The sequence below is a fragment of the Doryrhamphus excisus genome, chromosome 18, assembly GCF_030265055.1.
Source record: "Doryrhamphus excisus isolate RoL2022-K1 chromosome 18, RoL_Dexc_1.0, whole genome shotgun sequence".
Taxonomy (NCBI): Eukaryota; Metazoa; Chordata; class Actinopteri; order Syngnathiformes; family Syngnathidae; genus Doryrhamphus; species Doryrhamphus excisus.
Window position 1 is genome coordinate 15,369,619 of NC_080483.1, and position 22,922 is coordinate 15,392,540.

The following is a 22,922-nucleotide window of genomic DNA, read 5'->3' on the forward strand; positions in this document are numbered from 1 at the left end:
TACCTTTTCACACCACGCAGAAGCCATTGATAAGATTGATCGAGCCGGGCTCCTCCATGCCCAGCAATGGAGGACGAATTCAGCTGATCGCCTGCAAGAGAAGCTACACTTCTTTTTAGTAGTCCGTATAGCGAGTGACTTTACAATTTGGCGCAACTTTCACCCGAAAAACGTGTTTATTTGAGCAGTTTTATATTTGGATGTTACATCCGGTACAGCATCTGTCACTGCCCGCCTCGAACACCGTCTTCCCCTCGGGCACCATGATCCATGACTGCGGCTCTGATCTGCTCTTAAAATCACTACTTATATTATTAACGTGGAGCTTCTTCTTCCTTAACAGCGAACGGTACACAACAATAGTTCATCTTTTCGCTACATAGTTTATTCAGATGTCTTAAATATGTTTATAACTAGCGTGAAATGTGTTGCTACCCATATCCAGACATTCACTGCATGGTTCTCGTCTCACCATAGGGGGCGCTACTCTGCCATTTTGCTATGCAATGTGAAAGTTAGGCACTTCCGGTCAGAGTTTACGTTTCAGTCGTCTTAAAATGAAACCACACACCTCAATGTAACAATATTTGTTCACGAAACTAATATACAGTAATATGTGGGGGTGGTTAGAAACTACAAAAATTGAGGCTTCATTTAAAATGTGCCCCCACACACACAGCTAGCCAAACGCGAGTTAGCAGTTGCTAAGCTACCAGTTGCAGAGCAGGCGAACGAGGCCATTGGTGTTGCTGTGCTTGACATCATGTCACTGCTTGCAGCCTTAATTTAACCAAAGTATCATGCTGTGCAGCAGTTAATACAGAATGCATAACATTTAACAATGCAGGGTAACTCATACATAAACAAAACCCACAATTGAAAGTCACAAGTGCAAGAGTGTGGTTCATTTCTACCATATCTATATAATAATATGAATTACACAATTGAATGAATTTCAGGTATATTCATGTCTAAGATGAATTCACTTTTAGGAAAAAATGTACATGAATGTAAAAAACATCATTTAACATGAGAATAGAACATTCTAACTACATTTATAAAAAGAAATAATAATATACCTTGTCTTTCCGCCCCTCAAACGACAACAACGTTGCTTTTACACTCGGGTCATGCATGACAACAGTTCATACTTCAAAGTTATCGGAATTCCCGACAGTGGTGCAGCTAATTTATAAATAAATAAATGAATAAAAAATATGGTAATGGTTTTATTTCATTAGAACATGCATCAGATTACAATTGAATGCATCACATAATCAGTTCACAGTTCCACATGTCCAAAAGGAGTAGGAAGAAGCAAAGCTTATTAAATCCTACTCCTCCATTTGGTACTTTTACAATCAGTAACTGTTACATTTGTTCACTTCCTGCTTTCCATAATACAATTTAAGTTTTTTTTTTAAATAATGTACCTTGTATCGAAGTACGAGGTGATATGAGCATCCAATGCCATAATGGGTACCATAGTGCGTGTCAATATAGTGATATATATAGCACATCATGACTGGTTCAAGACTCTTCATCCTTGTATTTAGCAAACATCAACTGCTTGTATTGTTTCTTGAATTGGCTCATCGTTGTGCATTGTTTGATTTCCTTACTCAATCCATTCCATAGTTTGATTCCACATACTGAAATGCTATGGCTAGCATAACGTAGTCCTAGCATAGAAGTGTTTCAAATTTACTTCTTCCCTGAGATCATATTTCTCCTCTCTTGTAGAGAAGTATTGGATTACATTTTTAGGTAATTGGTTATTTTTAGCGTAATGCATTATTTTAGCTGTTTGAAAATTAACTATATCAGCAAGTTGAAGTATTTGTGATTTTAGAAATAAGGAGTTAGTAGGCGGCATTATGAATTATCCTTACTGACCTTTTTTGCAGTACATTTAGCGAGTGAAGATTTCTTTTTGTAGTATAAAAATAAACTCAAAATAAATAAATAAAAACTTAAATTATATTAAGAAAGCAGGAAGTGAACAAATGTAACAGTTACTGATTTAAAAGTACCAGATGGAGGGGTAGGATTTAATAAGCTTTGCTTCTTCCTACTCCTTTTGGACATGTGGATATGGGAACTGATTATGTGATGCATTCAATTGTAATCTGATGCATGTTCAAATGAAATCAAACCATTACCAAATACCTTGCCGCTCGCGAGTCAGTGAGGAAATGGTAGTTCTTTCATACACAACCAGAATCAAGCCTAAAGCTCCGTGTTTTGTCACAGTGCGTTTAAATGAGTTCACACTTGTGTTCTGTTGTGTCTCACAGGGGAACTGACACAGTGGCTTCACGAGTAGAGCCGTGCGAGAGAGAGAGAGAGAGAGAGACAGAGTGACCCCGTCTACACATCTCCATCAGGTAAAGCATTACCACTAGATCATTCAAATTAATCAACCAAGGTGTGATGCAATTGCAATGCAACCAGTAACGCAGTATACGCATTTATGGAACTTTTATGTCCCGAAGGTCACAATAACAACAAAAAAGGCAGCCATGCCCCCGCCTGCCGACATTGTGAAAGTGGCGATTGAATGGCCTGGTGCTAACGCTCAGCTTATTGAAATGGACCAGGTGTGTATGATCGCTCAAACATTCACAAACTTTTCCATCCATCCATCCATCCATCCATCCATCCAAGGGTTGCGGGTATGCTGGAGCCTAACTGTGTTTATTTTATTCATGGAAACATTCATTCATTCATTTTCTACCGCTTTTTCCTCACGAGGGTCGCGGGGGGTGCTGGAGCCTATCCCAGCTGTCTTCGGGCGAGAGGCGGGGTACACCCTGGACTGGTCGCCAGCCAATCACAGGGCACATATAGACAAACAACCATTCACACTCACATTCATACCTATGGACAATTTGGAGTCGCTAATTAACCTAGCATGTTTTTGGAATGTGGGAGGAAACCGGAGTACCCGGAGAAAACCCACGCATGCACTGGGAGAACATGCAAACTCCACACAGGGTGGAATCGAACCCTGGTCTCCTAGCTGTGAGGTCTGCGCGCTAACCACTAGACCGCCGTGCCGCTCTACCGCTTTTTCCTCATGAGGGTCGCGGGGGGAGCTGGAGCCTATCCCAGCTGTCTTCGGGCGAGAGGCGGGGTACACCCTGGACTGGTGGCCAGCCAATCACAGGGCACATATAGACAAACAACCATTCACACTCACATTCATACCTATGGACAATTTGGAGTTTCATGGAAACAGTTAAACATAATATATAGTGATAAAATAAGTGTAAAAAAAAAATTAAAACAGAAAAAAAAAATTTTTTTGGAAAAAAAATATTGAATTTGGAGAAAAAAATTGTATTTTATAGGGCCCTATACATAGTTATTACAGTTAGCAATGTTACAATTAGCATTATCATTATCATTGTGAACAAGCAAATGCAAATATACTGTTAATGATTGTTTCTAAGCCAAATGCACAACCCTAGTGTGGGAATATTTTGATTTTTTTTTGTGAATATTTACATTTGTAGTGACAACAAAGAAGGGGAATGCGACCAAGTTGATTGCGCAACTTAAACACAATCATCCCGTCCAGTTTTACCAACTCAGAATAAAACTAGTCAACACTTATTGAGTCTTTTGACAGGCAAATTAAAAGTAAACAAAACAGGGAAAAACGATGCATGCTCACAGACAGTGTTGTTGGCTATTTTATTAAGAATTCCTATTAAGTAATTGCTAAGTTTATTGCCTTTTCATATGGACTACTCATATTATTATGCTATATAAGTACTGAAAATGGGCGGCACGGCGGTCTGGTGGTTAGTGCGCAGACCTCACAGCTAGGAGACCAGGGTTCAATTCCCACCCTCGGCCATCTCTGTGTGGAGTTTGCATGTTCTCCCCGTGCATGCGTGGGTTTTCTCCGGGTACTCCGGTTTCCTCCCACATTCCAAAAACATGCTAGGTTAATTGGCCACTCCAAATTGTCCATAGGTATGAATGTGAGTGTGAATGGTTGTTTGTCTATATGTGCCCTGTGATTGGCTGGCCAGCACCAGCACCCCCCGCGACCCTCGTGAGGAAAAGCGGTAGAAAATGAATGAATGAAAGTACTGAAAATGTTTGTAATTTGTAGGACAATTATTGTTTATCGTGATATTCCTACATGCCAGCATTAAAAGTGAAAATGTGTTTTATTCGCAGAAAAGACCCTTGGCCTCAATTATTCGTGAAGTATGTGATGGGTAAGTATTCTCGCTGTTGTGGAATTTAGTAGCTTTGTTCATAATTTATGACATTTTATTTTAAATAAAGACATAAGCACAGTACATCCATAGGAGCTAGTATTTAATGTGGTGTATTATTATTTTTTGGGTTTTTATTTAGTAAAAAAATTAATTGTTAATTTTTGTTTTTGTCTGTGATCTTTGTTAATTTCTTGAAAATGTCTGAATTCATTTTTAACGCTACATTCCGTGTGTCTGAAATGTAGTTTAGGTTCCATGCATTTAATGCAAATGTCAAGAAACCATTCATTTTCATTTTATTTCTCGACTTGGCTATCAGCGAAACTTTTCTTTCAGCGTTTTCATCCTAATTTTATCCATAAATAGACTTCAGTGTGGGTTGTTTTGCTGATGATTATGATGCAAGACCGCAGCAATAAGAGAGAATTCCTACAGTTCACAAACTCAACTAACATCTGTTTTGTTACCTTGCAAATGTATTCCTTCATCTGGCTTCCGTGCGATGATTGACGACTTCTCTGCAATCTCATTTGCCCTCCTCTCTGCAGTATGCACACGACATACCGCTTTCACTTTCACCACTGACAAAAAAAACTCACACTTTGCTGCAAACACCCACGGAAAAAATTCTACTTGGCCGTCTCGCATGTTTCCCACTCATGTACACATTGCAGTATGACTTTTGTGATTTTGCTGCATTAACAGTTCACCTTACTTTAGGATGATGGTACTAAAATCAAGACTTTATCCCCCCCCCATCCATCCTCAGCTGGTCTTTGTCAGGCTCGGAACAGTTTGCTCTACGGTATGCTGACGGCCCTCAGCTTTATATCACTGAACAGGTGAGCTTAATGGTTTCCTCTCTTAATCTGTTATCATTGTATTAGAGCAGGGGTGGGCAAACTACGGCCCGGGGGCCACATCCGGCCCGCCAAGTGTTTGAATACGGCCCGCCCAATCTTTCCAAAGTATTTCATTTAAACTCAACATACAACCTGGCATCATGGCCTGAGCCAACCTTTTGATGGTTGTATCAATTTTGTTGTTTGACATGGTCTGTTGTTTACAAAGTGCTCCTGAAAAAAGAGACACAAGCACATAATAATAATAAAAATTAAAATAATAATCATTATATTATTATTATAACTATTATGATTATTATATTTATTATATTAATGCTAATTATTATATTAATTATATATAATAATATTGTTATATTTGCATATTTTACATAATAATAATATAATAATTATTATTTTAATTTTATTTTAATTATGATAATATTTTATTATTTTTAAAATATTTAAATATAAATATAAAACAATAAATAATAGCAGATTGCATGACAATTTTACAGATACAATAATACCAGGTGGACTGTTACGTGTAAAATATATAGTCTGCCCCCCCCCCCCCCCCCGGAAATTTTGTTATATCAATGCGGCCCGCGAGTCAAAAAGTTTGCCCACCCCTGTATTAGAGAGATCAGTCTAATTCTATTCATAGCGTCATTGGTCTGAGGCTGCACGAGTGCCGCTCTCACAAGGGAGCTGCGGCTCAGAGAAACATGAATTGGTTGCCTTTTCTCTTAGAGCCGTGGCGAGATCAAGAACGGGACCATCCTTCGGTTAGCCATTTCTCCTGTAAGTCGATTTGAACTGTTTCTGTGTTTGAAACCAATTTTGCTGTGATTTGATGTCGCACGGTACACAAGTGTCACAAGGCTATTGGGCATTGGGTATATGCATTGCGCCTCTTGCTGCTCTTCTGTATTAGCGCCGCTTCACGGGCCGCTGTAGTGTTGCAGTGGATTGTGGTGTGCAGAGGTTTGCTCTGAAAAGCATTTTTTTGGTACACTGCAAAACCCAAATGAGTAAGAAATATTACTGAAATATTATTGATAGTCAGAATTATTTATTATTATTTTTTAGGTATAATCATTAGGAATGGAAATGTCCTTGATTATGGAGAAAATTAACAAGTCATCTTACAAAGAATGCTAAAATCATCACACAGCAACTTAACACTCAAACAGTAGCTCAGAAATATACAGTACAAGTACCAATACGGGTTTAAACTAAATGCAACTAATACCATCCCATCATGCATTTGGTCCCAGCAAGGCACGCGTTTGAAGATTGATGCCAGGGTGCTGCAATGAGCCATCACCTGCCTCCGTCCACCAGAGGGAACCAGAGGAGCCCAAAGCCCAGCGCAAGGCTCCTCTGGCTCCCTCTCTACCAACAGCCATATGCATTCATTCATTCATTTTCTACCGCTTTTTCCTCAAGAGGGTCGTGGGGGTGCTGGAGCCTATCCCAGCTGTCTTCGGGCGAGAGGCGGGGTACACCCTGGACTGGTCGCCAGCCAATCACAGGGCACATATAGACAAACAACCATTCACACTCACATTTGTACCTATGGACAATTTGGAGTCGCTAATTAACCTAGCATGTTTTTGGAATGTGGGAGGAAACCGGAGTACCCGGAGAAAACCCACGCATGCACGGGGAGAACATGCAAACTCCACACAGAGGGTGGAATTGAACCCTGGTCTCCTAGCTGTGAGTTCTGCGCGCTAACCACTAGACTGCCGTGCCGCCCAGCCATATGCAGTGCAATGAAATGCTTTGCTGGGACCAAATGCAATGATAGGAAACCGTTACTTTTTAGTGTTAAGTTGCTGTGTGATGAATTTAATGTTGTTTGCAAGATTATTTTCCTGTCATTTCTCTAATATGCCATTTTATGACATGCACACATGTGGCTCATAGCTAGGGATGACAACCTATATATTATGTACGTTGTCTTAAACGGTCCATTTTAAATAGAAATCTGAATATTACAACAAACGCATTTCAAGGTCGTTCTCCAATGAATGAAGGGTTTCTCCTTGTGGCCCGACAGGCTCGTGCTGCTCGTCAGCTCCTGGAGCGAATCCAGTCCCACGGGATTGATGCTCGACTGGAGGCTCTAAAGGAGCTGGCCAAGCTGTCGGCAGACCCCACGTTTGCCGCAGAGTTCATCAACATGGAGGGGATCGGGACTCTAGCTCGACTGGTCGAGAGCGGCACACAGTGAGATCTTTTTTTTTTGCTTTCTTGTGCAATGATATTTAAAATGTGATTAAAAAATTATGGTAATACATTTTTTTTTCTCTTATTCCTTCAGCTTTGGTGAAATGCTGGCTTTTACTCTTACTGCATTCCTGGAGCTAATGGATCATAGTATCGTATCCTGGGATCTTATATCCTTGTCCTTCATCAAGCAGGTACGCATTTAGCACACGGCTTTTACTTTGCCGTGTCTTTTTAGTCCTTGCTATTGCTCGCTTTAATTTAACTGTAACCTTCCTTACTTCCTACACGGCGGAAATGAGTGGGTGCTGTTGCCTAGCAACTTCTTGGATTATGTGGAGCTCATTCAGTGCGTGTGTGTGTGTGTGTGTGTGTGTGTGTTGTTTGTGCAAGCTTAACTTACGTCCCTGAGAGTTTCTCAAAGGAAAACTCTTTTGCAGAAACATTTAATAGTAAACAAAGAGGATGTTTTGATGCACTCACATTCATATCTATGGACAATTTTGGAGTTTCATGGAAACAGTTAAACATAATATATAGTGATAAAATAAGTGTAAAAAAAAAATTAAAACAGAAAAAAAAAATTTTTTTTTGGAAAAAAAATATTGAATTTGGAGAAAAAAATTGTATTTTATAGGGCCCTATACATAGTTATTACAGTTAGCAATGTTACAATTAGCATTATCATTATCATTGTGAACAAGCAAATGCAAATGTACTGTAAATGATCGATGCTAATTATGTCCCACCTAAAGATCGCAGGCTACGTGAACCAGCCCATGGTGGACGTCTCCATCCTGCAACGTTCTCTGGCCATCCTGGAGAGCATGGTGCTCAACAGCCATAGTCTCTACCACCGAGTCGCACAGGAAATCACCGTGGGACAACTCATCGGGCACCTGCAAGTGTGAGCACACACACACACACACACACACACTGATTTAGGGACGCCCCGTGGTACTGCGGTACTATTTTGGGATGTTTAAAGGACATCCGTGAGTCAGCGAGGCTGGTGTTAATTTTTCTTTTTTAACCCTCCTTTTGTGTTTTTAATGCATAAAAAGAATCACATAACATTTGTTTATTGCATCAAGGCTTTTTGACTTTGTCAGGAAACTCTATTTCAACAAAATAAAACAAAAAAAAAATTTTTTTTTACTACATTTTAAAACGGTCCGGTTGAAATTATGACCACTGTATTTTTAGGGTCGGTTTCGACCCGGTTATAATAATATGATTATAAAGCAATATTTTTGAACCACAACTGAAATCATAAGTGTACAATTAGCCAACACAATGACAACCAGCTCCTCTTCCAATTTGGATCATTGAACCAAGATCTGGACCTGTTCTCACGACAAGCTTATGAACCTGTTGGGAATTAGTCAACGTAAAAGTCTTTATAACTGTGTCAAAAAAACCCATTAAATTCATCACACAGCAACTTAACACTAAATTGGAACCTTTCATTCATTCATTCATTTTCTACCGCTTTTCCTCACGAGGGTCGCGGGGGGTGCTGGAGCCTATCCCAGCTGTCTTCGGGCGAGAGGCGGTGTACACCCTGCTACACGCCAGCCAATCACAGGGCACATATAGACAAACAACCATTCACACTCACATTCATACCTATGGACAATTTGGAGTGGCCAATTAACCTAGCATGTTTTTGGAATGTGGGAGGAAACCGGAGTACCCGGAGAAAACCCACGCATGCACGGGGAGAACATGCAAACTCCACACAGAGATGGCCGAGGGTGGGAATTGAACCCTGGTCTCCTAGCTGTGAGGTCTGCGCACTAACCACCAGACCGCCGTGCCGCCCTTTTTGAGTTCAGTTTATGATACCAGAAATCTAACACAAGAGGAAGGTTAAATAATCACCAGCCAAAAACTCGCCATCCACTAGTCCATTACAAAATTGTTAAGATTAATTTCTTGTAATTTCTTAATCAGCTATTAATCAGATATTTGCAATCAGTAAAATGAAGTGCATTCGTCTCCTGGTGACAGTTGTTATTTTGGTCAGGTTATCGCTGTTCTACTGGTTCCATGGTTTTCTTGATTGCTCAACTGCTTCAGACCACATCCCGCACTGAACTACTATCACATACTATAACATCTCATACAGTATAACTCCTGCACCAGAAATACACACAAATAACCGATTTACCAATACCTTCTATGAGCTGTGTGGAGCGAGATACTGCTAACAGGACCCTTATGTTGCTTGATATCCCTCAAGGTCGAACCAAGAGATTCAGACCTACGCAATCGCCCTCATCAATGCTCTTTTCCTCAAGGCACCCGAGGACAGACGGCAGGTCAGAACTCGGCACCTCGGTAGATAAATGAATTATAGATCATTACGAACAACTATTTTACAATTATATGTATTTGTCAAAAATAATGCCTTAATACCGGTAACCAATTTATGTCATTTATTATATATATACATACGTATATGATTATATTGGCAAATAGATCTCAGACGTGTGGTATCATGTGGGTTTATTTTTGGTTCATTTGGAGCTGTTAATACGTTGCTGTAAATATATAACTGTGTCCTATCGTTTATTTTTTCTGTTAATAAAATACAAAAAAACTGGCATAGTTCGGCCATAGTTGCGAATGGTGATTAATCATGATTAATTAATTTGAAAACTGCGATTAAAATGATGAAATGATAGACTTAACATTAGACACACCTGCATAGGCTAATGAAATCCAATACAAGAGCTGTATCAGTCTGCCTTTACTTACACAATAAGGCTGAATTAGGATGTATTGATTATTATACTTATTATACTTATACTTATTATACTGCATTATACCGAGAGGTTGTTTAAACAGTTTGACTCCCCTATTACCGGTATGCTGCAGTACATCAGTGGAAACATTTCTAATATTTTGCCTCAGTGTTACAGTGAAAAGGGTAATTAAAATAATTCCGAATATGCAGATGTACCATAAAAATAATAATGCAAAAGCTGTTTGACTGAAACATTTGCAGATTTGTGCAGTTTGGCAAAAAATATGTGCAAAATATCCTCCAAAATATCCAAATTATCCAGTGCCTATGTTAGAAATTGCAAGTCAAGCATACATAATAAAAGTATTACGTATTCTGTTGCCTCCATTGCAAAGTTGTTGTCATGCAGGACATTGCTTGACCGCTAGGGGGCGCACTGGGTCAATTTAACAGTACAGCTGAGTGTGAAGCTCAGCAGAGAGATTCATACTTAATTTTTTTTTATCATATTTCCTTTTTAAGAAGCGAATATGGAGAAAAAAAATATTACCAGAATAATTTAACAATTACTAAATAACATTAGCTCCTGTGTACTTGAACATTAATGTACATTTTAATATCAGACACACAAAAAAACAATAATGAATATGTTTTTTTTGTTTGTTTTTTTACACACTCGCCAACTACACAGAGAATTAAACAATGAGATCAAATTTAGGAGAAAAATGTATCATAATAAAGATGAGTTTGCACCAACTCAGAGAGTCGTGTATAAATAATAATTATAATAATGTAATAATAATGTAATAATAATAATTCCTGCTAACTCACAATAAATACGCATTTTGTTACATTAACCAATGTTCCCTGTATGAATCAAAGCTAACCGTTTCTATTTTTATTTTTACGAAAATATGATTAAATGTGTAGTTTAATAACTTTACCTTACACTGTAATTTTTTATTCCCTCGCTAATAGGAATACATTGCTTGTGTCTCCACCCACGCATTTTTTTACAGCATTTAATATCGAATCTTATCAAATAACGCAAGCGTACCCGATAAAGTGAACCGTGACCATACCTGTGTGTGCTTTTTGGAAAATACGTTCTGTCACGTTCTTTTGTGTGTGACGTAATCCTCTTATTTCATGCTCCATGTTTTCATGCACTTTTTTGTTTTCCATCACCGCCATCACGTCCCACCTCCTACTCTCGCCTTGAACCCGTTAGGAGGAGTACACTAACCCGCTGGAGCAGCACCTCACCGTGAGTACGCATCAGCTCATCATCTCATAGCGTCCTGTCCACGCCACGGGTCCTCACGCTCCACTCTGTAGTTCTATAATGCAGTGTTTTTCAACCTTTTTTGAGCCACGGCATGTTTTTTTTTTACATTGGAAAAAATCTCGTGACACAACACCACTAACCAAAAATGTTCCAAAATGTCACCACGACCTCACACGTGCATCAATAAGTCTATCGGAGGAACAAGGAATAAGCAATATTACATTGCTCTGCCGGTCTTTACACCACAGACACTCCACAGTAGCCATGTTTTTACATCACCACTTTTTCTCTTTCCGAATGACCTTTCGGGAAACAATAGTATCCATAGAAAAGGAATATTCCAATCTCTTGTTTACATGCGCCGTGAAAATCAACCAGAATAGTCAATAGGGCATGCCCAGTAAAACGCATATATCGGATTTATATCCGGTATATGCGTAAATGGGATTTTATCCGTTATAAAAAGGCACTTCCTTGACTATGTTTCCAATGTACCTGGACGCGCAGGCAACGCTGCAAACGCTGCAAATGACGTCGTATAGCGGCCTGTCACGATTCGGCGAATCGGAGCGCCACGATGCGGCCATCCGATATATGCCAGGGAAATTTAATGGAAATGCATTGGAACGGGACTGGAGATTTTGTCCGAAATAGGCGAAATCCGTTATAAAAAATCCGATATATGCAATGAATTTTTATTGGAAATGCATTACAGAAAAATCGGTTCTTTTTTATCTGTCCGTTGTGAGCGAATTTCCGATATATCCGAGTCCGATATATCCGAGGTTTACTGTATATATTTTCTTTTTTAATAAAATTGCACTTGTGAATAAAATATACGTAGAAGGGTTTAGATTCTGTTCCACAGATGGCGCTAATGCACACAAAAGCTGCTTGCCAACCGCTAAAATAAACAACGAAGAAGAACGCAGTCTGACAACTTTCCGTTTGAGCGGATACAAGATCCCTCAATCGGATCGGTTAAAGGAATATTCCATCCCTGTTCAATTCCTTCCGTTTGAGCAAATAAACCAAATGCAATTGGAATATTTGGGTCCACGTATAGGTGGATATTGACATAATATTTGCAAATGATGATTAATAAATGTTAATTATAAAAAAAGTGATATTGGATAATTATATATAACTAGTAATGACTAGTAATGTATCAGGCTCCATATTGAAAAATGGTGTCCATATTGGAATTTGGAATTCATTATTGGATTTAATCAATTATAATACATTCATTTGGTATTCTGACCATAAAAAATATTGTGTTTATTTGAGTTCTACTTCAACAAGTACATGTTTTTCAAATTTGCTCTGGCGGCCATCTTGAAAATTGGCAGGCCATATTACATTTTATGTCGGATATCGTACTTTTCTTAAAATATGTATCCTAAACGTCCATCTGTGCCAATTTTGGTGCTTGTATCACCAAGTGAAAGATATTAAAATGTTTGGATAATCTGCTTTTTTTTTTTTTTTTTAATCTGCCTTTTTTTCTTTTCCGTGCACAGGAAATGGCAAGCACTTTGGCCCAAAAGCACCTGCGATCCATCATACTAAATGTGAGTATGCAAATCAGCCGGGTAGAATTCCTTTATGAACTGGTAGAAAAAAAGTGGTAGAAAATGAATGAATGAATATTTAATATTTAATAATATTTAATAATATTTAATAATATTTAATAATATTTAATAATATTTAATAATATTTAATAATATTTAATAATATTTAATAATATTTAATAATATGTAATGATATTTAATGATATTTAATGATATTTAATGATATTTAATAATATTTAATAATATTTAATGATATTTAATATTTTTAATAATATTTAATATTTTTAATAATATTTAATATTTTTAATAATATTTAATATTTTTAATAATATTTAATAATAGTTAATACTATTTAATAATATTTTATAATATTTTACAATATGTTATAATATGTTATAATATGTTATAATATTTTATAATATGTTATAATATTTTATAATATTATAATATTTTATAATATTTTAGAATATAACATGTAGAATTCCTTTATGAACCATTCAAGTCAGATCATACGGAAGGCGCCGTTCTATGGAATTATACAATCCACAAATTAAAACAACCTAAATATTTCCAACTTCCAATCTCTGAACGTGTTCCGTCAACTGAGTCCTGGATGTTCCATGGCCCAGACCCGGCCGGGCCCGCTCAGCCAGCAAGAAAGATTGACTAGCGGGGAGGCTTGTTGAAGCAGAACCAGCAAATGTGATATGGCATGAAGTCAATGATGTGGAAAAAAAAAAGCTCCGCTCTGAAAATGATTCCTTTTGGCGCCGACTTGTGTGGAAGTGCTTCCCTGAGCCCGGCTGCTTGTTGTTATTTTCCTGGAGCGGTTGCAGCATTGTGTACGCTCCGGAACCAAATCCTGCAAAAAACTGCGACCCACTTATGATGAATGTCGGACCCTCGCAGTGTCTCTATCCTAATACGACCCGACCGAGTCCAAATTCAGTCTGTTACGGTTTTTGGATGGTACTGGCGGGTGGTGGACTAGGTGCCTTTTGGTCTTAAGTATTGTTAAAAAAAATAACAATTATTCCAATTCTGTTTATTGCCGTAGATCAGGGGTCTCAAACTCATCAAAGCATCAGGTTTTCAAAAAAAACCCCCAAAAAACGCATTTATTAAAAACAGAAAAATATACAAACTTTTTCAGTGCTTTGGTTCCGATTTTCTACAATAAAAATAAAATAAATTAAATAATAAATTAATGAATAAATCAATTCTGATAAAACATTCCACTGTTCTTAATTTTTATTTTTCTGCACAAAATAAGATGAAAAATAAATAAACAAATCAAGAATAAAGAAAATCAATCAATCAGTAATAAATAAATAAATATAATAATAATAATAATAAAACGGCAAATAATAAAAACTTAAGAAACCACATATAGTTGGTGGGTAGACAAATAATTTTTTTCAGATTAAAATGAACAAAGCATTATTAGAGCCCTGTAGACATGACAAAACACGACTATAGTCACATTGATACTCTTTTTATTTACAACATATTGCGCAACTGCAGGGTCTCGAGACACATGCTAACTCGCAAACTAGAGAGCTAGCGACCTAAACGGTAGCCTTCAAGTTATTTCCTTTAAACTTAAATAGCCAAAAACTTACCACTTCCACACGGATAGGGAGGATGTTTTTGGGGAAAATTATAGCTTAAAATATGTTTCGGATTTCTTATAAGTGGAACCTCAGTTTTCAAACGCCCTGGTTTTCATATGATTTGGTTTTTGGGGAAAATTATAGCTTAAAATATGTTTCGGATTTCCTACAGTGGAACCTCAGTTTTCATACACCCCGGTTTTCATATGATTATAGGGGTAGTGGTTCTTTTCGAGTGGTTAGCGCGCAGGCCACACAGCTAGGAGACCCGAGTTTGATTCCACCTTTGGTCATGTTCTCCCCGTGCATGCGTGGGTTTTCTCCGGGTACTCCGGTTTCCTCCAACATTCCAAAAACATGCTAGGTTAATTAGCGACTCCAAATTGTCCATAGGTATGAATGTGAGTGTGAATGGTTGTTTGTCTATATGTGCCCTGTGATTGGCTGGCGACCGGTCCAGGGTGTACCCCCGACAAGTACGGTAAATGAAATGTTTTACTTTCAGGATTCGTATAAAAATATCCACACACGTGACTCTCTTTGTCTGTATGCAGCATGTCATCAGAGGGAATCGACCAATCAAAGCAGAAATGGCACATCAACTCTATGTGCTGCAGGTGTTGACCTTTAACCTCTTGGAGGAACGAATGATGACCAAAATGGATCCCAATGACCAGGTATGTAAATACAAAAATTTGCATTTGTATGTTATTGTTTATGTGAGTATGAATGGTTGTTTGTCTATATGTGCCCTGTGATTGGCTGGCCAAGACAGCTGGGATAGGCTCCAGCACCCCCCGCGACCCTCGTGAGGAAAAAGCGGTAGAAAATGAATGAATGAATGAAAGAATGCTATTGTTTTTTTGTATGCCATTATTTTGAAAAACACAACTAGAAAATTATCTTGACTGATCATATTGACCTGAATATAAGACGACCAATGTCTCCACCTTATTTTTCAAGTTTTTGAGGAGTTCACAAGTCAATACAAAGAGCCAAAAAACGACTTTCGGCTTTAAATCTCTATGCCACGAATATAGGACGACCAATATTTTTCAGACTTTTTTCAAACGAAAACCGCGTCTTATATTCAGGTCATGGTTATTGTGTGTAGCTGCTCTATAGGAGTTCACAAGTCAATACAAAGAGCCAAAAAACGACTTTCGGCTTTAAATCTCTATGCCACGAATATAGGACGACCCATATTTTTCAGGCTTTCTTCAAACGAAAACAGCGTCTTATATTCAGGTCATGGTTATTGTGTGTAGCTGCTCTATAGGAGTTCACAAGTCAATACAAAGAGCCAAAAATCGACTTTCGGCTTTAAATCTCTATGCCACGAATATAGGACGACCAATATTTTTCAGACTTTCTTCAAACGAAAACAGCGTCTTATATTCAGGTCATGGTTATTGTGTGTAGCTGCTCTATAGGAGTTCACAAGTCAATACAAAGAGCCAAAAAACGACTTTCGGCTTTAAATCTCTATGCCACGAGTATAGGACGACCCATATTTTTCAGACTTTCTTCAAACGAAAACAGCGTCTTATATTCAGGTCATGGTTATTGTGTGTAGCTGCTCTATAGGAGTTCACAAGTCAATACAAAGAGCCAAAAAACGACTTTCGGCTTTAAATCTCTATGCCACGAATATAGGACGACCAATATTTTTCAGACTTTCTTCAAACGAAAACAGCGTCTTATATTCAGGTCATGGTTATTGTGTGTAGTTGCTCTATAGGAGTTCACAAGTCAATACAAAGAGCCAAAAAACGACTTTCGGCTTTAAATCTCTATGCCACGAATATAGGACGACCCATATTTTTCAGACTTTCTTCAAACGAAAACAGCGTCTTATATTCAGGTCATGGTTATTGTGTGTAGCTGCTCTATAGGAGTTCACAAGTCAATACAAACAGCCAAAAAACGACTTTCGGCTTTAAATCTCTATGCCACGAATATAGGACGACCCATATTTTTCAGACTTTCTTCAAAGGAAAACAACATCTGATATTCGGGTCATGGTTATTGTGTGTAGCTGCTCTATAGGAGTTCACAAGTCAATACAAAGAGCCAAAAAACGACTTTCTGCTTTAAATCTCTATGCCACGAGTATAGGACGACCAATATTTTTCAGACTTTCTTCAAACGAAAACAGCGTCTTATATTCAGGTCATGGTCATTGTGTGTAGCTGCTCTATAGGAGTTCACAAGTCAATACAAACAGCCAAAAAACTACTTTCGGCTTTAAATCTCTATGCCACGAATATAGGACGACCCATATTTTTCAGACTTTCTTCGAAGGAAAACAACGTCTTATATTCAGGTCATGGTTATTGTGTGTAGCTGCTCTATAGGAGTTCACAAGTCAATACAAACAGCCAAAAAACGACTTTCGGCTTTAAATCTCTATGCCACGAATATAGGACGACCAATATTTTTCAGACTTTCTTCAAAGGAAAACAGCGTCTTATATTCAGGTCATGGTTATTGTGTGTAGCTGCTCTATCGGAGTTCACAAGTCAATACAAAGAGCCAAAAAACAACTTTTGGCTTTAAATCTCTACGCCACGTATATAGGACGACCAATATTTTTCAGACTTTCTTCAAACGAAAACAGCGTCTTATATTCAGGTCATGGTTATTGTGTGTAGCTGCTCTATAGGAGTTCACAAGTCAATACAAAGAGCCAAAAAACGACTTTCGGCTTTAAATCTCTATGTCACGAATATAAGACGACCAATATTTTTCAGACTTTCTTCAAAGAAAAACAACGTCTTATATTCAGGTCATGGTTATTGTGTGTAGCTGCTCTATAGGAGTTCACAAGTCAATACAAAGAGCCAAAAAACGACTTTCGGCTTTAAATCTCTATGCCACGAATATAGGACGACCAATATTTTTCAGACTTTCTTCAAACGAAAATAGCGTCTTATATTCAGGTCATGGTTATTGTGTGTAGCTGCTCTATAGGAGTTCACAAGTCAATACAAACAGCCAAAAAACGACTTTTGGCTTTAAATCTCAATGCCACGAATATAGGACGACCAATATTTTTCAGACTTTCTTCAAACGAAAACAGCGTCTTATATTCAGGTCATGGTTATTGTGTGTAGCTGCTCTATAGGAGTTCACAAGTCAATACAAACAGCCAAAAAACGACTTTTGGCTTTAAATCTCAATGCCACGAATATAGGACGACCCATATTTTTCAGACTTTCTTCAAACGAAAACAGCGTCTTATATTCAGGTCAGTATCTTTCAATTGAGAAATGAAATGACACATAAATGAAAACACTTCAATCTTAATGACCCACAAAAAGGTTTGGAATATAGCAGAGCCGCATAGATAGATAGATGCTGCAACTTTTTAAGACTTCTGAGGCGTTTAACCACAGACAATGTGGCTTAGGGGCTCCTTGCTGATTTCATTTGGCTCTCCGGAGTACTTGTGTGTGAAAAGTTACTGTTAAGCCGATACGCTCTAAATGTGCTTTTCTGTGACTCAGACTCAAAGAGATGTCATTTTTGAGCTGCGGAAGATTGCCTTTGATGGAGAAAATGACCCCACTGGTACAGAAAAGAGAAAGGCATTGTATGCAAAGGATTATAAGATGCTAGGTTTTACGGTAAGATGTTTGGAAAGTTTAAAAAAAGTATCTAGTTTTAACAGAAATACTCAAATGTATATAAAAAAAACACTTTAATGCAGAACCACTTGAACCCTGCTATGGACTTCACTCAGACTCCTCCAGGGATGTTGGCTTTGGACAACATGCTGTACATGGCCAAGGTCCACCAAGATACGTACATCCGGGTAGGTTCTGATCTCCTCCGAGATAAAGATACTAGAGATACTACAAGTAACACATATCTGAACCTATTACAGATTGTCCTGGAGAACAGCAGTCGCGAGGACAAGCATGAGTGTCCCTTCGGTCGATGCGCTATCGAGCTCACTCGGGTACTCTGTGAGATACTCCAAGTTGGAGAATTGCGTGAGTGTATTTTTTTGATACACAGATTGTAAATCTGGTTGTATTTTCTGAGTCCATCGTAATTTTTGGTGTTGTTTCACAAGCGAATGAAGGCTGCAACGACTACCATCCCATGTTCTTCACCCACGACCGTGCATGGGAGGAGTTCTTCTGCGTCTGCGTCCAGCTTCTCAATAAAACCTGGAAGGAGATGAGGGCCACCGCTGAAGATTTCAATAAGGTTTGGAAAATATTTACTTTAATTTAATATAGTATAGGACGAGTGGTTAGCATGCAGGCCCGAGTTTCGATTCCACACTATGGACACCACAAAATGAGAAGTTTTGATTTAGTTTAGTTTTATTTAGTTGTACATTTTATGGGCAAATATTATAGAAACGTAAGTATGGTTGCCACCCTCGGTCATCTCTGTGGAGTTTGCATGTTCTCCCCGTGAATGTGGGTTTTCTCCAGGTACTATGGACACCACAAGATGTGAGGTTTTGATTTAGTTTAGTTTTATTTAGTTATGTATATGTATAAGAGTTATCCTTTTTAAAATGATTAAAACACTGTACAGTTAATAAATATTAGGCGTCTGTGTGGAGTTTGCATGTTCTCCCCGTGCATGCGTGGGTTTTCTCCGGGTACTATGGACACCACAAGATGTGAAGTTTTGATTTAGTTTAGTTTTATTTAGTTATGTATATGTATAAGAGTTATCCTTTTTAAAATGATTAAAACACTGTATAGTTAATAAATATTACGTGTCTGTGTGGAATTTGCGTGTTCAAATCTGTGCCATTCTGTTGCTCATGAGTTAAATTTTGAGTTTTAATATGTTGCAAAGGCTGCACGAGGGTTGAGTGGTTAGCGTGTAGACCTCACAGCTAGGAAACCAGGGTTCAATTCCACCCTTGGCCAATCTCTGTGTAGAGTTTGCATGTTCTCCCCGTGCATGCGTGGGTTTTTTTCCGGGTACTATGGGCACCACAAGATGTGAAGTTTTGATTTAGTTTAGTTTTATTTAGTTATGTATATGTATAAGAGTTATCCTTTTTAAAATGATTAAAACACTGTACAGTTAATAAATATTACGTGTATGTGTGGAATTTGCATGTTCTCCCCGTGCATGCGTGGGTTTTTTTTTTAGTTTCCTCCCACATTCCAAAAACATGCTAGGTTAATTAGCGACTCCAAATTGTCCATAGGTATGAATGTGAGTGTGAATGGTTGTTTGTCTATATGTGCCCTGTGATTGGCTGGCCACCAGTCCAGGGTGTACCCCGCCTCTCGTCTGAAGACAGCTGGGATAGACTCCAGCACGCCCTTGTGAGCGATAAGCGGTAAAAAATGAATTAATTACTATATTATACATATGGTTCTAAAAGTTATGTTACTGTTACGGTTAAGTTTCATGGGTTACGCAATTGAGACACCCCCCATAAAAAAAACGTCTCACTCCCACTTGCCGCAGCCCCCGACACTCTTCCGCTAGCATGGCATTGACATTCTCCTTTTATTTCGGATCAACATTTAATGAATGACGGATGAACAGACGGAAGCGGAATCACAGTGTAGTTACTTATTTATACGGCTTATATATTCTATATTTGTACGCATTATCAGCTCTGAGTGAACTGAATATGTCAATCCAGCTAAATGATATCACACAAGTCAAAAATGTACATGTCTAACGCGGGTCTCTTTAATAGTAGCGTAACGTTTTAATCATGTTATGAGCAATGAGGTGTTGCATTCAAAGACATTATGTAATTTCAAGTAAATGACTTAATCTCACAAGGGTCGCAGGGGGTGCTGGAGCCTATCCCAGCTGTCTTCAGGCGAGAAGTGGGGTCCACCCCAGCCAATCACAGGGCACATATAGACAAACAACCATTCACACTCACATTCATACCTATGGACAATTTGGAGTCGCTAATTAACCTAGCATGTTTTTGGAATGTGGGACGAAGCCGAGAAAACCCACGCAGAACGTAGGAGAGCATGCAAACTCCACACGGAGATGGCCGAGAGTGGGATTGAACTGGGGTCTTTTAGCTGTGAGGTCTTCGCGCTAACCACTCGCCCACCGTGCAACCTAAACGACTTGTTAGCGTACTTAAATGTAGCAAATTGTACGTCTGAATTAAGAGTTATGAAGTGAGTGATAAGAATATCCAATTCGTGTTTTTCTTTATCGTACTGTTTGTTTACACACACACACACACATCATAAAGCTGTTTTTGTGACGTTCGGACTGTCCCTGAATGCATCTTGTTGTTGAGGTAGTCACTGAATATGTTAACGTTGGTGTTGAACCGCACCGCATCAAATCATAAAGCTGTTTTTGTGATGTTCGGAATGTCCCTGAATGCATCTTGCTGTCAAGGTACTCACTGAATATGTTAACGTTGGTGTTGAACCGCACCGCATCAAATCATAAAGCTGTTTTTGTGATGTTCGGACTGTCCCTGAATGCATCTTGCTGTTGAGGTAGTCACTGAATATGTTAACGTTGTTGTTGAACCGCACCGCATCAAATCATAAAGCTGTTTTTGTGATGTTCGGAATGTCCCTGAATGCATCTTTTTGTTGCGGTACTCACTGAATATGTTAATGTTGGTGTTGAACCGCACCGCATCAAATCATAAAGCTGTTTTTGTGATGTTCGGACTGTCCCTGAATGCATCTTGCTTTCAACGTACTCACTGAATATGTTAATGTTGGTGTTGAACCGCACCGCATCAAATCATACAGCTGTTTTTGTGATGTTCGGACTGTCCCTGAATGCATCTTGTTGTTGAGGACTATATATTTTACACGTAACAGTCCACCTGGTATTATTGTATCTGTAAAATTGTCATGCAATCTGCTATTATTATTTATTATTTTATATTTATATTTAAATATTTTAAAAATAAAAAAAATATTATAATGATTAAAATAAAATTAAAATAATAATTATTATATTATTATTATGTAAAATATGCAAATATAACAATATTATTATATATAATTAATATAATAATTAACATTAATATAATAAATATAATAATCATAATAGTTATAATAATAATATAATAATTATTATTTTAATTTTTATTATTATTATGTGCTTGTGTCTCTTTTTTCAGGAGCACTTTGTAAACAACAGACCATGTCAAACAACAAAATTGATACAACCATCAAAAGGTTGGCTCAGGCCATGATGCCAGGTTGTATGTTGACTTTAAATTAAATACTTTGGAAAGATTGGGCGGGCCGTATTCAAACACTTGGCGGGCCGGATGTGGCCCCCGGGCCGTAGTTTGCCCACCCCTGCTCTAAATGCTGCTCACTGCAGCGTGTGCTGAGTGTGTGTGTGTGTGTGCGTGTGCGTGTGTGTGTGTGTTTGTGTGTGAGCATCCCACTGGAGCAGGCGGCTGAAAGGCTTTTGCTTCAATTAATATTACACGACAGTTAAATTCTTAATGCTGTCGATTGCAATTCAGAGCGCTTCCTCCGCATGAACAAGTCGGTGCAATCTATTGTTACGGAATAACTGTGGCTGTTTATGTCGCCAGTACATTTGGAATATAAATGACTTCAGATGAGGAAAGTTGTTTGCTGACGGAATTAGTTTTTAAATGGGATGATGACTCTAGGAATCCCAACCCGTTCCTTGTTTTACCAGGGAAATTTGACGATTTAGGTCTTGTGTGTTTTCATGGGTTGGAAACCCAGGTGATGCAGGTCGTCCGAGAGCAGATCACCAGAGCTCTGGCCATGAAGCCTTCGTCTTTAGACCAGCTGAAGAACAAGCTACGAGGTCTCAGCTACTCGGAGATACTGCGGCTTCGACAGTCTGAAAGGATGAGCCAGGATGACTTCCAGTCTCCGCCGATCATGTCAGTGGCATCAATTGAACACTTAAACATAAACATCTGTGTATTGTTGTCTCTTCCAAAATACAAATACTTGCTGATATAGTTCATCTTCAAACAGCTAAAATAATGCATAAGGCTAAAAATAACCAATTACATAAAAATGTCATCCAATACTTCTCTACACGAGAGGAGAAATATGATCTCAGGGAAAAACTAAATCTGAAACACTTCTATGCTAGGACTACGTTATGCTAGCCATAGCATTTCAGTATGTGGAATCAAACTATGGAATGGATTGAGTAAGGAAATCAAACAATGCACAACGATGAGCCAATTCAAGAAACAATACAAGCAGTTGATGTTTGCTAAATACAAGGATGAAGAGTCTTGAACCAGTCATGATGTGCTATGTATATCACTACATTGACAGTTACTATGGTAACCATTGGATGGTCATATCACCTTGTACTTCGGTACGTGACTTAAATTAAATTAAATTACATTTTTTTAATTAAATTAAACAATTTTTTAAAATTA

At 38.2% G+C, this 22,922-nt stretch overlaps 1 protein-coding gene across 5 annotated transcripts in view; it reads left to right on the forward strand.

The window, feature by feature from the left end:
* Positions 1-22,922, forward strand: part of elmo2 (engulfment and cell motility 2) — a 30,199-nt gene that overhangs the window by 251 nt on the left and 7,026 nt on the right. The window contains exons 1-18 of one of the 5 annotated variants that reach the window (XM_058054480.1): positions 78-349; positions 2,298-2,387; positions 2,496-2,600; positions 4,195-4,235; positions 5,008-5,080; positions 5,831-5,881; positions 7,146-7,315; positions 7,410-7,509; positions 8,071-8,222; positions 9,561-9,639; positions 11,299-11,334; positions 12,876-12,926; positions 15,094-15,216; positions 18,049-18,168; positions 18,252-18,356; positions 18,429-18,537; positions 18,621-18,757; positions 22,243-22,406. In XM_058054480.1, the coding sequence (XP_057910463.1) occupies positions 2,523-2,600; positions 4,195-4,235; positions 5,008-5,080; positions 5,831-5,881; positions 7,146-7,315; positions 7,410-7,509; positions 8,071-8,222; positions 9,561-9,639; positions 11,299-11,334; positions 12,876-12,926; positions 15,094-15,216; positions 18,049-18,168; positions 18,252-18,356; positions 18,429-18,537; positions 18,621-18,757; positions 22,243-22,406 (1,589 nt within the window). In that variant the 5' untranslated portion in view covers positions 78-349; positions 2,298-2,387; positions 2,496-2,522. Of the gene's footprint in view, positions 1-77; positions 350-2,297; positions 2,388-2,495; positions 2,601-4,194; positions 4,236-5,007; positions 5,081-5,830; positions 5,882-7,145; positions 7,316-7,409; positions 7,510-8,070; positions 8,223-9,560; positions 9,640-11,298; positions 11,335-12,875; positions 12,927-15,093; positions 15,217-18,048; positions 18,169-18,251; positions 18,357-18,428; positions 18,538-18,620; positions 18,758-22,242; positions 22,407-22,922 lie in introns of those variants that run through there. The other 4 variants (XM_058054479.1, XM_058054481.1, XM_058054482.1 and 1 more) reach the window with 4 other exon arrangements.